The sequence below is a fragment of the Sorex araneus genome, chromosome X (genome assembly GCF_027595985.1).
Source record: "Sorex araneus isolate mSorAra2 chromosome X, mSorAra2.pri, whole genome shotgun sequence".
In the NCBI taxonomy this organism is placed as follows: Eukaryota; Metazoa; Chordata; class Mammalia; order Eulipotyphla; family Soricidae; genus Sorex; species Sorex araneus.
The window spans coordinates 316,526,186-316,539,869 of record NC_073313.1 but is presented as its reverse complement, the minus strand read 5'-3'; the positions used below and the strand labels follow the sequence as shown (position 1 = coordinate 316,539,869).

General features: G+C 59.2%; 1 protein-coding gene across 2 annotated transcripts in view; it reads right to left on the bottom strand.

Annotated features, from left to right (window-relative positions):
- KCNIP3 (potassium voltage-gated channel interacting protein 3) overlaps positions 1 to 7,800 on the bottom strand; it is a 69,571-nt gene extending 61,771 nt beyond the window's left edge. The window contains exon 1 of one of the 2 annotated variants that reach the window (XM_055120513.1): positions 7,578 to 7,800. In XM_055120513.1, coding sequence (XP_054976488.1) covers positions 7,578 to 7,683 — 106 coding nt within the window. In that variant the 5' untranslated portion in view covers positions 7,684 to 7,800. The remainder of the gene's footprint in view (positions 1 to 7,577) is intronic. The other variant, XM_055120511.1, reaches the window with a different exon arrangement.
- Positions 7,801 to 13,684: the final 5,884 nt, after the last annotated feature.

Genomic DNA, 13,684 nt, shown 5'->3' with positions numbered 1-13,684 from the left:
GGATACTGGGGACTTTGGTGGTAGAAAATGTGCACTGGTGGAGGGATGGGTATTTGATCATGGTATGACCAAAACTCAAACATGAAAGGTTTGTAACTATCTCACGGTGATTCAATAAAAAAAGGGGGGAGCAAGAGGAGGGGGCCTGGTGGGGACCCTATGATGGCAGGTAGCACAGACCTGCATGTGACTGAGCCCGGGCACACGGGAGCATGTGTGGAACCAGGCGACCGTCTGTCTGGCGGCTGGCTCGCTGTTGTGTCCAGATCCTGCAGCAGACGTACGCGGTTAGGTGCCCTCGTCACGTGTGAGCATCTCAGAGAACAATGACACATATGGGATAGCGCAGCCTTTGGGGACCGTCCTCCTCCCTGTGACTTGTGCTTGACCAAACTCAGTAAAGCAGCTCAGGACCGTGCAGGTGCTCTGTAGGTGAGACTGCGGGGCACTGGACAAAGGGTGCCCGGGAGCTCCATGCACGGATTTTGGACAAGCCTGATCTTATTTCAGTTTGGCACTTCCTCTGGCTCTGGAGGGGGTTAGTATTTCATAAAAATACTCCATGGGAGCAGGGAGATAACTCAGTGGGTGGGTGCACAAAGTCCCACACTTGGTCCCCCAACACTGTGGTACCCTGTGCCCTGTGTATAGCTCTGGGGACTCCTGAGTAACGCTGGGGTGGCACTGGGGGCCCCTGGCACCACCAAGCCCTAGCTGTCCTGCATGGCCAGGCCTGAGTACTGGTCTGTGTGGCCAGTACAGTGAGAGTGACCCCTCAACTCACTCCTCATTCACCCCTCAAAAAATTTACTTCTATATCTACACATCAGAGCTCAACGACCTTGATAAATATTTATACATGACTGATGAAAATCCCCGAGAGCCCCTAGTTGGGGATTTTGTCCCCTCGCATTCTTGCTGGGCATCAGCACTGTCCAGACAGGGGACAGCACTGTCCTTCCTTCCGGGGAACCAGGGAATGGCCAGCAGGTGGCCAGGGTCAGCAAAACCTCCAGTTCTGGGCTGAGGGTGCCAGCAAGCATCTCAAAATGTGGATGCTTTGGGCCAGGTTCCAGCCATGGCCTCGGGCCGGCCCTGGGGACAACATCTCAGCCCCACAAGGCCTCTCAGACTCGGGTGCAGGAGAGGAGGGCGGGCCACTTCCTGCCACTGACCGAGGCTGGGAGGGAGATGCCAGCCAGTGACTCATCTTACTTCCTTCCAAGCTCCCTGGCCAGGGAGCAAGAGGACTGGGACGGGGAAGTGCCAAGTTGGGTTATCTCCTGTGGCCAGGCACAGAGCTGGGTGCTGGGGGTGCTCCTGTCTTCTCCACTGCCCAGGTCACCCTTCGCGGGTGCCTTGAGCCTCCCAATGACCTGCCAGCCCCTACCCAGCCCTGTGATGGGCTTCAACCCCCTGAGCCCCTGCTGGACTCACCAGTTCACTCCAGGCTGTCCAGGAGAGACTCCAACTTGTTGGACTGGGCTGTCCAGGTGGGCTTTGGCTGGAGATAACTGACCCCACAGCCCTGCAGACAATAGAGCCAGGGCTCCCAGTCACCTGTCCTCTCCGCAGGAGTCCTTCCCCAGTGTCTCCTCAGGGCCAGGTGTGGCCTCCGTCAGCACCTACAAGGCCCTCATTTCCTTAGCGTCGTCTGTAACATCGCCTGCGATCTCTGTGTCTGCTCCCCGCTTTCAATTTACGTCATGATTCCCAGTTCCCTTCCAAGAGGGTGAGGATTTAAAATGTATACAGCAGGTAGGGTGCTGGCCTTGCACGTGGCTGCCCAGGTTCAACCCCCAGGGGCACCCCATGTGACACATCCACTCCTCACCACCAGGAACCATCTCTGAGCACAGAGCCAGGAGTAAGCCCTGAGTACCACCAGGTGTGGCCCAAAAAACAAACAAGAAAATAAAATACATTAAAAAGGAAGGATTTAGAACATGGGTTAAAGGCATACTGGGAAACCACACAGCACTTGTCTGGTTGGAGAAGGCAGAGAAAGAACGGCATGAACCATCAGCATGCTCCATGAAAGGCTGGAGGTGCAGGACCAGGAAGCATCTCTTGGGGGACAGGGGTGACTCCTCAGCTGTCCTTCCAGCACCTGTGCCTTGAAGCACTTGAGGCCTTGAGACGTGGCGGGTCCAAACTGGGAGGTGTGTCTGAGCAAACACACGCTGACTTGCAAAACCTTCTTACCAGGAGAGTCAGTTTGCTAGTGATCTGGTTAGTAAGTCACTGAGGCAATGGCCTGGGTACCGGGGTGAATGAAGTAGATAACCCTTAATTATTTTCCATTTCCTTGACAACGGCTGACTGAACATTTCCATGACCTCTAGGGCTTGCATCAGGCAGTGATATTCTAGAAGTTTCTCAGACAGGTCTACAAACCTGCCAGTGGGATGGTTTTGGGAAAACTACTCCTGCCAGGACATACTTGGCACCCCCACATGGCACCTGTCTCGCCTCGCCCGTCCCAGCTAGACTCTGTGAGATTCTCTGTGAAAACAGTCCAGAGGGTGAAGGAGGCGTTTAGACAGATGGCCAGCGGTGGAGGTGGGGAGCCCCAGGGTGAGGAGAGGGGCTGAGCCCGGGCCTGGGGGTTGACGGAGGGGGAGAGCTCAGCGCTGTGCTAGGGCAGCTGCCCGGTCCACTGCCCTGTGGACAGCTGCACAGCTGCTGGCTGAGATCCGAGAGGGTGAGTGGGGACTTGAGGGGCCCACTGGAGCAAGGCCTCTCTGTAGAGCTGACTCTGTGCTGAGCTCCAGAGGGTGGCCTGTCCTGGGGGTGGGTGGGGCTCCGGCCACACAGTGCCCCTCTCGGCGGTGATGCTCTGTCCCCGGGCTCCTGGTGGGCAGCCAACTGCTCGGTTTCCGCAGAGCTCCTGACTGGGTTTCGAGGGGCGGCTCATGTCGTGGGTGCTTCCCCAGCAGAGAGGGGGCTCCCGGATTCTGGTCCACGTCAGGAAGGGGTCTCTAGCTCCCCCCCCCACTCCCCTAGTCCCAGAAGGACTGTCTGAGTTCAGAGCATGGCTGTGGGGTTCAGCCAGCTCTGTGGGGATGACGGGGTACCTGTCCCCACTCTGTGGCCAGGGAGGGGCTCTCGGCACAGCCTGGATCACCGAGCGCCGCCCCTGCTCACGGTTCTATTTCCATCACTCGGGACAGATGGCAGGAAGTGGCAGTGGGCGTCCCGTCAGGCAGCCGAGGATCCCTCCCACACGGGGGTGGGGTGGGGCTCTGGGGAGCCCTGCTTTCTCCACCTGCACCCCCACTCCAGCGAGCAGCTTACCCTGGGGCGTGGGGGGAGGAGCTGAGATTGGCGAAGTTCCCTTGGACACACACACACACACACACACACACACACACACGCATGCATACACGCATGTACACTTGCCTGCACGGGGTTGGCACCACCCTGCAGAGCGCCAGGGCCAGGAGTGGGGAACCAGCGTGTCCTGCCTCTGATAGCTGCCACCTGCCTACCAGGATGCACGGTCCTGCTACCTAGGCTGGGGTGGGCGGGGGGGGGGGGGCCGGGGGTAGGCTCACTCCCCTGCTGCCTGACAACATTCTCCTTGGGTGTCCTCCTGCTCCTTACTGGGAAACTAGCAACGTTTCTCAGCCCCCCACTGTGTGCCAGGGCCACGCTGAGAGGGCTGCGCTACAGGGTGGAGCCATAGTACGCTTGTCTTCCACGCGCTCAGCCCCGGTTCAATCCCTGGTGTCACCTTATGTTCCCCCAAGCACCAACAGGAGTGATCTCAGGGAACAGAGCCAGGAGTAACGCTGAACATCACCAGGTGTGCCCCCCCCCCCCCGAAACAAAATAGCCAGGGGGCTTGTTTGGGATCTCACTGGTCTAGGTGGCTGCTTTTTTCCTGCAGGAAAAGAAGAAATGAGCACAGAGAAGGGACCCACTTCTCTGAGGACACACAGGCACCACTTGAAGGTGGGGAGCCCAGAGTGATGGGAGCCAGGTTGCACCCCGAACGCAAACCTCTGGGATCCCTGTCTTTGCAAGGCTGGGAGCCCACCCCACAAAGGATATGAAGCATCTGGCTAATCTAGGGGTCAGGGCCAGGAATGGGGTGTCTCCAAGAAGGGTTCAGTGAAGGCGGTGGCCCACAAGCCCACTGAGCCACAAGCCCACCTCTCTGGCCACTGTTCTCTCCCGCCCGGGGCCCTTCCCCTAAGGCTGTGTGAGCAGGGGCTGTGGTGTGTTAGTAGTGGTCTCTCCAGCCAGCTCGGGGTATGAGCGGGGGTGAGATCAGAGGCCGAGAGCGCTTCCAGAGCCTAAAGGGGATCTCTGCCCAAGCTCAGAGTGACCAGAGCAAAGTGACCAGAGCCCTGCCCAAGCGGTCAGATCAGACTGACCAGAGCACAGTCAGGTCTAAACCTGGCTGGGGCCACCGCCCAGGGCGCCGTTCTTTCAAGGCCATAAGGATGGGCTGGGGGTGGGGCCAGAGAGATAGTGCAGTGGGTAGGGTGCTTGCCTTGCACAAGGCCAACCCAGGTTTGATCCCCGACATCCCATGTGGTCCCCTGAGCACCTCCACGAGTAATTCCTGAGTGGAGAGCAGGAGTAACCCCTGTGCATCACCGGGTGTAACCCCAAATTTGAAAAAAGGGGGGCTGGGGACCTTCCAGCAGTAGGGTTTCTGGTCTGCCACCTGCCTGCCCTGGAGGTGCCCATAGTGGGGAGGCAGGGGCAAGGGGCGAGGGGCAGGTCTGGAGACCAGCCAGGGGAACCGCAGCTGCTAAGCCCAGCTGGGCAGTGCAGAGCTCCGAGCAGCCGGGAGGGGGCAGGGGCGGGGGCGGGAGGCCAGGTCAGCCGGGAGGAGACTATAGCCTCCTCCTGGCATCCTCTCCACTCCCTCCACTCCCCCGCTGCCCCGCTGGCATTTGCAGTTTCCCAAGGTTCACTCCATCACGTGCCTGCTCCGTGGCATCCTAGGACACGAGCTGATGGCAGCTGACAGATGCACGTGTCCAAGAGAGACATCAGGCAGCTGGGGCCGGGGCGCCGGGGCGGGGTGCTGGCGGATTCACAGGCCGCGCTGCCTTCCTGCAGCTCCACGCCCTTCCTGCGCCGCCGGCAGCCACAGACGTGCCAAGGCTGCCCCCCTCTGTCCTCTCCACTGGGAAACCAGGGCTTCCCGGCCCCCCTCACAGAGGCCAATTCAGGACCCGCAGCTGGCCTTAGTGGTTCCAGAAAGTTCTGGGAAGGGTGGGAACAGCAGAGGACCCCCAAAAGCTGTGTGCGCTGGCAGCACCCCCTCTTACAGAAGATGGAGAAGCAAAAGGACCCCAAAGTCAAAACTTGATATCCTTTCCTTGGCAACTCTGGGTCCCCCGTCCGGCAACGGACACCAAGTCATCTGGCTATTCCAGGAGACATGGCTGGGAACGGGGTCTCAAAGAAGGTTCAGAGAAGGCCGTGGCACTCAGGCCCACTGAGTCAGTTCCCCTGTGGGGCCGAGGAACCACCTCAGCAACTTGGTTCTAGAAGTGCCCCCGCTAGGTGGTCTCCCAGGACATCCCCGTGTCCCCCCCACCCCCGGTTCGAGCTCACTCACTGCAGAACTGGGCTTCGGAGCTGGATGAAAAGGCTCAATCCCAGCTACAAAGTCAGGGTGGGCCTCATTACCTAGGCTGTCAGGGACCCCCATGGGAAGCCGAGGAAAGGGGTGTGGCCACGTGTAGAACCTGCTCCCAGCCGCCCCCCTGGAGACCCGCCCTAGGGGCCTCAGTTATTGTGTTACTGCGTCTGGACTCTGGGGTGCGTGAAGACATCCTCCCTGAAGCCCCGGCTCCTGCATGCCTCCCCCCATCCCCACCCCCTGCTCCTGGAAGCAGAAAGGTCAAGCCCAGATGCTGGGCTGGCCGGGCACCTCTGTCTGTCCTGAGGACCCGGGTCTGCAGCTGGGCAGGGCCAGCTCTTCTGGGGGTTGTGTGAACCCAGGAATGATGGGATGGGGCGAGGCTGGTGCAGGCTTGGGGGCTGAACACATGGTGCCTTATTGCAGGGCCTGCTTAGGGACCCTAGGGTGGCTTCTAGGGCCAGGACAGCCCCGGGACCCCACTGCAGGGCGCCCTGCGTCATAGCAGTGTCCTAAGGGTCGAGAGAAGGGCAGGTCTCGACTGTAGGAAGCACTCTCTCTGCCCATCTGGCAGGGCGGGGGCGGCCAAATCCCCCTGGGACAGTGGTGGTCGGTGCCCCCTTCTGTGTCCCCATGCGGCACCCGGTACGGAAATCCCCACCGTGCGTGTGCATGCAGGGCAGGTGGGCTGCAATGTGCATGCTCCCCACGCGTGCCCTGTGCCGGGCGGGACCTGACACAAGGCACTGAGTCTCAGAGAGGTGGCTGGCGACTCTGAGGTGGCCCCTTTGCCTAGTGCCACCTGCTCCGGGGCCACGTCATCACTCCTGCCAAGCCTGGACACCAACTCCCAGCCCGCACGGTGGGGTGGGGGGCGGGGGGGCCCGCCTTACTGGTGCAAGACCAGAGATTCGTCTTGGGGTGTGCGAGGGGAGCCAGCTGGAAGCCCTGTGTCGGTTCTCCCTTGCTCACAATCGGAGTTTTTCTTCGGGCCTCACAGCCTGCCCTCTCCCCTTCCTGCCACCTGCGCGTGCTGGCTGGAGCCCCAGCAGCCGTGTTGGCCCACACAGCGAGCTCGGGGATGGGAGCCAGCGAGACAGATGGCAGCTGGGCTCCTGCTGACCGGAGGACGGTGGCGGGGGTGGGTCCCCCACTATCCCTTCGCTGTGTCTCCCAGAGAGGAACAACCAAGGCTGTGCAAACGCTGTCATTTGTTGGGTGGGGGGGTTTCTGCTGCCAGGGGCCAGACCTAACACTGGGGCTTCCTCCTTCAGAGCAGGACTGTCCCAGGCAGTGAAGAGTTTCACTCAGGGCCAGTTCACTCCCTTCTTTATTTCGTTATTCTTTCCTCACAGCCCTACACCACCCTTCCTTGAACTCTCTCGTAGGCATTTTCCTCACATTCTCTCTCCTCCGGTCCCAGTAACTCACTCTCTCTCTCTCTCTCTCTCTCTCTCTCTCTCTCTCTCTCTCTCTCTCTCTCTCTCTCTCTCTCTCTCTCTCTCTCTCTCTCTCTCCTCTCTTCTTCCCCGTAATCCCACGAAGTGGAAATAATTAGGATGTGCCCTCGGGAAGGGCCCTCGCTCTTTGGGAAGTCTGCGCTCCTGAATTACTTGAATAATGAAAAGATGCGCTGCTGACCGGCCTGGGGCATCAGGCGTACCCCCCCTTCCAGCACCCCTGCTTTCCCGGACTCCCAGCACCTGCCTAAGATCTCAGGTGCAGCTCCAGCCCGCGGCCAGTTTCCCTCCTGCAAAGGCCCAAGGCCCTGGAGCCCAGCCCCGAGCCCCAAGGCCCCAGCACTTACTTACTTTCCAAACACCGTTTACCCAGGACCGCGGGGCCCATTGAAGGAGCCCCGGCAAGGCTCCCGATCCCAGCGCAGCCCCCGCGAGCCCCCGCGCCCGACCCTGGCCAGCCCCGCCCACCTCTCCTCCCGCCCCCCCTCCCCCCCGCCCCCAGCACCTACCTTGGCCCGCTGCATCCTGGGCTCCGCAGGAAACTGTTGCCGGCCTCCAGGCTCCTCCGCAGCCCCGGGGAACAGCACCACTGGCCAGCGCTGGCAGTTGCCTCATGTTTGCTTGGACCAGACGTAATTGTTACCGCGGCTCCTCGCCCGCCCCCTGCCCACCCCTCCTCCCCTCCTCCGCGGCTTCCACGCGCTCCACCCCTTCTGTTCTGTTCGCTTCTGGCTTCTGCCTCTCTCTCTCTCTCTCTCTCTCTCTCTCTCTGGCTTCTGCCTCTCTCTCTTTCTCTCTCTCTCTGACTACTGCCTCTCTCTCTCTTTCTCTTTCTCTCTCCCTCTCCCCCCACTCTCCCCCCTCCTCTCTCATCCCTGCCTCCCTTCTCCCGCCCACCCCCCTCGTTTGCTCTCTCCCGGTTTTGCATATTTTCTCCCTCCCCCAGGTTCTCTGCCTTGCCCGGCAAGTGTAAATGGTACCGAATAAGTCCTCCTGGTCTCCCAGCTCCTGCCACACAGCACCTCTCTCCATTCCTCCCATCTCAATCCAAAGCGCGCTTGCACACACACGCACACATATGCACACTCACTAACACACACACGCATACACATGCACACTCACAAGCATGCTCATGCTCACGTACACACACACACTCAATCATACACATGATCGTTAACACACATACACGCTGATGCATGCACACACACACAGACACTGGGAGCGGAGGGGTGGGTCGGGGCCCTGGCCAGAGTTCCTGTCCCCTGTGGAAGGCTAGCAGCTGTGTGACTTCCTGGGGGGCCTCTCCCCCTGCTGGCTCTGCCTCATAGAGCCGGGGTGGGGTGGGGGGTGGCCTCAGACTCCTCCATGAGAAGGGGCTACAGGAGAGGTCCAGCTTGATCCCACTCACACACCCCCTGGCCAGCCCTGGTACTGAAGCATCCTGTCGGGGTACAGGGCCCACACTGGCCCAGTCATGGGGCTTTCCAGATGGAGATGCTGACAGCCACCAACCACATCCCTGGTGGCACGCAGAGGACCTGATACAGCTCTTTCGTCTACCCCCTGATTACCTCCTTGGACCCCACTGAGTGCTGCAATATGAGCCCCCCCCCCAGAGCCTGAGACCCAGGAACCCCGTCCTTCCTGGGCTGGTCATCTGTCCCCATCTGGGTCTGCGGTGGGCGGGGAGCACATTGGACATGGGGGGGGAGGCTGGTGAGAAAGTCTGGTGGGCGGGCTGTGTGTCTTTGGGAAGGAGGCCCTTCCTGCCCCTCAGGGAAATCACCCAGAAGTCAGGGGCGAAACCCTAGCCAAGTTTCCCTTTCCGGCACCGGAGGAGCCAGCCGGTGCCAGCAGTTGCCACGGCAACAGAGGCCAAGACACCCCCTCTGCCTCGCAGCAGAGCCGTCCTGCCGCCCTGATTGGAGCCTGCCGATTGGCTCCCACTCTCAGGCCCTGGGGGAGGAAAAGTTGACCCCAAAGAACCAGCCTGTTTCTGGAGAGGAGGCAGCACCCTGGTGTTGGTGTCGTCGGCTGGGTGCTTGCTGTGTGGTTCGGTTCTGCGCATTATAGTGAGACGTGTGGTATGTTGTGGTACAGGGTAGTGTGTGGTGCGAGGCATGGCGTGTGGTGGTATGCTTTCGTGTACGCTACAGGGTGTGGTGTTGTGTGATACCGTATGAGGAGTGGTATGTGGTGGTGCAGGGTGTGGTATCGTGTGGCGGCGTGGTACCTGACGTGGATGTGGTGTCATGCACTGTGTGGTGTGGCTCTGTGTGTTGTATGGTGTCTGTTGGGAGGGGTGGTATAGTGTGAGGTGTGGGGTGTGATGTAGTGTGGTGTGGTGCGTGGTCTGCCCTTCCAGGCCCCCCTCCCAGGGCAACACCCTGGAATGGAGGAGGAGGAGGCTCGGGAAGGCTCTGGGCAGGGTCCCGGGCTAGAAAACACAAACCAGCGCCAGAATCCTGAGCCTCATGCCCACGGCAAGTCTGGGGGGCCGCGGCAGCCCATCTGCCAGCTCCTCCACGTCCACTCGGATGCTTCCAATCACCCGCCCAGGTCAGGGTCTGAGGCTGCCCCCAGGAGAGGCTCTCTGAACACCCCCCTTGCCCCCAGAGTATCCCCCTGCACAAAATGGGACAGCCATCCCCCTGCCAGGGCCCCAGCCCCAGCCTCTCAGACCCCTCCCACCCCAGGAGCCCCTCAGGAAGTGAGATTTGGGGCAGTCTCACCCTTTCCTGGAGTCTGGGACACTTGCAGGTGGGTCCCTGCACGGGAAGGCAGAGACGGACACAGTGAGGGGTGCTGGAGGGGACAAAGGTGGGGCTCCCCCTGGCGGGCACCTCAGGATCACAGTGTGTGCCCCTGTGGCAGTCTCTGCGGGTGGCAGTTTCCAGAGTCTCTGTGGTACGTCTGTGGGCCACAGTCTCTCCAGTCTGAGGGTTTCAGCCATGTGCGAGGGCCGGGGAGGATGGGCTGGGGGTGGGGAGAGACCAGGGATGGGGTGAGAGGGATGCGATATGGTGAAACCTGGACAGAAGCGGCTTCCCTGGGGGACAAGCTGAGGCGGCTGTGGGACCTTCCACAGCGCTCACCCCACTCGTCCCCACACCGTGGAGTCGCCAGGGCCAGCCCTCTCCACTCCTGGCCCACAGCTGCCTCCTTGGGCACCCCCCCCGGTCTCAGGGGGCTCCCATCTGAGCCTTCTCCTGGGGCCCGATAGATCAGGTGCCTTGACCCGGGGGGCCCTTGGCTGGGGTCCAAGGGGAGACAAAGCTGAGGGAGGCAAGAGCCAGAGTAAGGAGAGAGGGGCAAGGGGCGAGAGGAGAGGGATGGGGGGTTCAGGTGGACCTCACTTGGGAACTTTCTGTGTGGAAGGGGTGTCCCCCCTCACAAAAGCTGAGGAAACACGTGGCAACTAAGAGCCCCCCAGCTCGCACCTCACTGGCTTCTGGCTGCCACCCACACGGGCCCCACACAGTCAGTCAGGACACCGGAAAGCTACCTAGAAGGCTGCCTGTCGCCACAGGTCCCTCAAATCCTTTCGGCTACCTGCCCCATCCTTGCTGGGTGCACAGCAGACAGGCCCTGACTCCAAGGGAGCCGGGAAGCCCTCCGGGGACACTCTGTAAAGCCCCCTTCCGGGGCTGGAGAGGCCGGGCTGCAGGCGGGGCACTTACTTACACATGGCCAACTCCAGATTGGTCTCTGGCACCTCAAGGGTCACCCTGGTCCCCTCCAGGAGGGATCCTTGAGTACAGAGCTAGGAGTTAACCCCGAGTGTGACACCCCCCAAATAAATAAATAAATAAATAATAAGGCTAGTTTCCTTTTGTTTCCCCTCCACCCCCTCAACACATGGCTCCCGTGCGCCCTCCATGGGGTCAACTTCAGGGACCGAAATTCAGCATTTCTGATGAACAGCTGAAATTAAGGCCTGGGCTGGGGTCATCTCTGTGCAACCCCACCCCTTTCTCAACCCTGGGCTATGGCACCACATGGGTGCAAGATGAAGAACGCCCTGGTCCAGGAGGCACCAGGAAGGACTAGGGGACCACAGAGAGGGCGCTTCAGCCACACTAGCATCACCCACCCTGCCTCCCGTCTCTGTCCCTGGCACCCACAGGCCCTGAGGTGGACATCAGGAGCACGGTGTAGGGAAGCGCTGGGTGTGGGTGTCTGGGAAGAGGGACACGGTCACAGTTTCCAGAGCAGGGCCCAAGCAGCCCTCCAAGAGTTGGGCCCGATTGGCTGTCCCCTCCCCTCCACCCCATTATTGAAGGATTTCTCCGGGTGGGTTGTGTTGGGCCGACACTTGCTCTTCGTTTTCATTCGCTCAACTGCTAGTCAGTAAACACTGTGATTCCTGCAGCTTCACAGGGCTTCTGGCTGGTGCTCAAAGCACCGAGAAAGCCTGTGGCCTCCGCATGGCACTTATTTTTTTTGTTTGTTTGGGTGTTCTGGTTGTGTTCAGGGGTCACTCCTGGCTGTGCTCAGGGATCATTTCTGGAGGGGCTTGGGAGACCCTATACAGTGCCAGGGATCAAACCCAGGTTGGCCATGTGCAAGGCAAATGCCCTACCCACTGTACTACCTCTCTAGCCCACCCACATGGGAGCCCTTTGGCAGAAGCTGCAGGTCATGACTCTGGGGCTTTCTTTTGCTCCCGGAGGCCAGGCTGGGCCCGTGACAGAACTCCAGGGCTGCTCATCTGTCCTTCCTCCTGCCACAGGGACAACAGGACACATGCTCGGAGATCGAGCCTCTTCCTCACACTCACAAGGAGAGGGGACAGGCAGGTCAGAGGACAGGAGCCAAGGGTCACGAGGCCCAGATCCGGGATCCGCAATGGGGCTGGCCTTGAACTCGGCACTGGGTATGGCTGTGCGGTTTCAGGCATCCTTGTTCCATGGGACACGGACCTCGGCTCCCACCCTCTTCAGGGAATGTCAGGAGAATGTGACCAAGAGGAGATTTTTATTTTTTCACACTTCAAGTAGGATGCGTATTTTTGGATCCCAGCATTTTGAAAACCAGAAAGATATATATTTTTCTCGGTGGCTATTTCTGTCTCTCTGTCATCTGACAAATGCCATCCCGATCTCCAGGAAACGAGCTGATGAGGACATTCTCTGAGCAGCATTCCTTGAAAAAGTCAGAGGTCACGAGGCAAAGCTCAGGTTTCTCAATACAACTGAGAATGGGATTCTTTTTGTCCAAACCGGGGAAATTCCAGTACAATTTCAGGACTGCTACTAGTGGTATCGAGCTGGGAAATTCGGGCTGGATTCCCTTCGGAGGGTAGCTAAAAAGCTGCGCAAAATATGTCTACGTTTATTCATCTCTTTATTTGGGGTTTGGGAATCACACACGGTAGTGCTGGGGGCTACTCTAAGTTTAGTGCTCAGGGGTCACTTCTGGAGGTAACTAAACCCAAATCCTGCATGCAAAGCATGTACTTAGCCAGCTGATTCATCTCTCCAGCCCTTAAAGCAATTGGGGGGGAGGGGGAGGGGGGAGAGGGCAGTGTTGGGATCGAGCCCAGAGCCTCATACATGCAGAGCAAGTGCTCTGTCCCTGAGCCACATTCCCTAGCTCTGGTAGGATTTTAGAGCAGAATTAGGAAGGAGGGTGGTGTGTAAACAAAGCAGTGAAGAATAGTGGGGCCAAGATAAGGTTCTCCCAGAGGACCGTTCTTGCCCAGCAAGTGGGGTCAGGGGGTTGCTAGCTCCCAAGACCCTGAATGGAATTGGTAACAATCCCTGGGACTAAGGAGGTAGCACTGGGCTCTCCCACAGGGCTGCCTGGGCAAGCATTCGTCCTTGTGGTGGAACCCTGGTGGGCTTTGTCTCCAGAACACACGGGCATTGGATCGGACCCTGAAATGATCCTGGTTTGCTGGAGCCTAAGGCATCTGAGGGACGTGAGCGTGATCCTCGTGGAGGAAACTCCCTCCTGGGCCTCGTCCCCGTGGGTCTTCAGATACAATGTGCGCACTCTAACAGAACTGACCGAGGACATCAGGAGCAGACACAGAACTCACAAACACCAAGAGAAACAGCAGACTTCAGACACAGACTCACAGAGGTCGTATGGATTGGGGGAGTGGCTGGACTTTAGAATGCTTATTCTCTGAGGACTTAAATATATCAAAGAAGATGACTCAAATGTATCAAAGAAGATGTGCCTTTTTTTTTTTTTTTTTTGCTGTTTTTGGATCACACCTAGCAATGCTCAGGGGTTACTCCTGGCTTTGCAGTCAGGAATTACTCCTGGTGTGCTTGGGGGACCATATAGGATGCCGGGGATTGAACCCGGGTCAGCCGCGTGCAAGGCAAACGCCCTACCCGCTGTGCTATCACTCCGGCCCCAGATGTGCCATTTTGACAGAGAACTGAACATGCTTTTTACTTTTTTGGGGAGGGGGGCACACCCAGTGGTGCTCAGGAGTTACTCCTGGTTCAGGGATCACTCCTGGTGAGCTCAGGGAACCATACGGGGTACCGGGGTACAAACCCAGGTCAGCTGCATGCAAGGCAAATGGACTATTTGCTCCCACTGGACTATTGCTCCAGCCCCAGAACACGCTTTTAAAATCTCTTTATATTCTATCAAC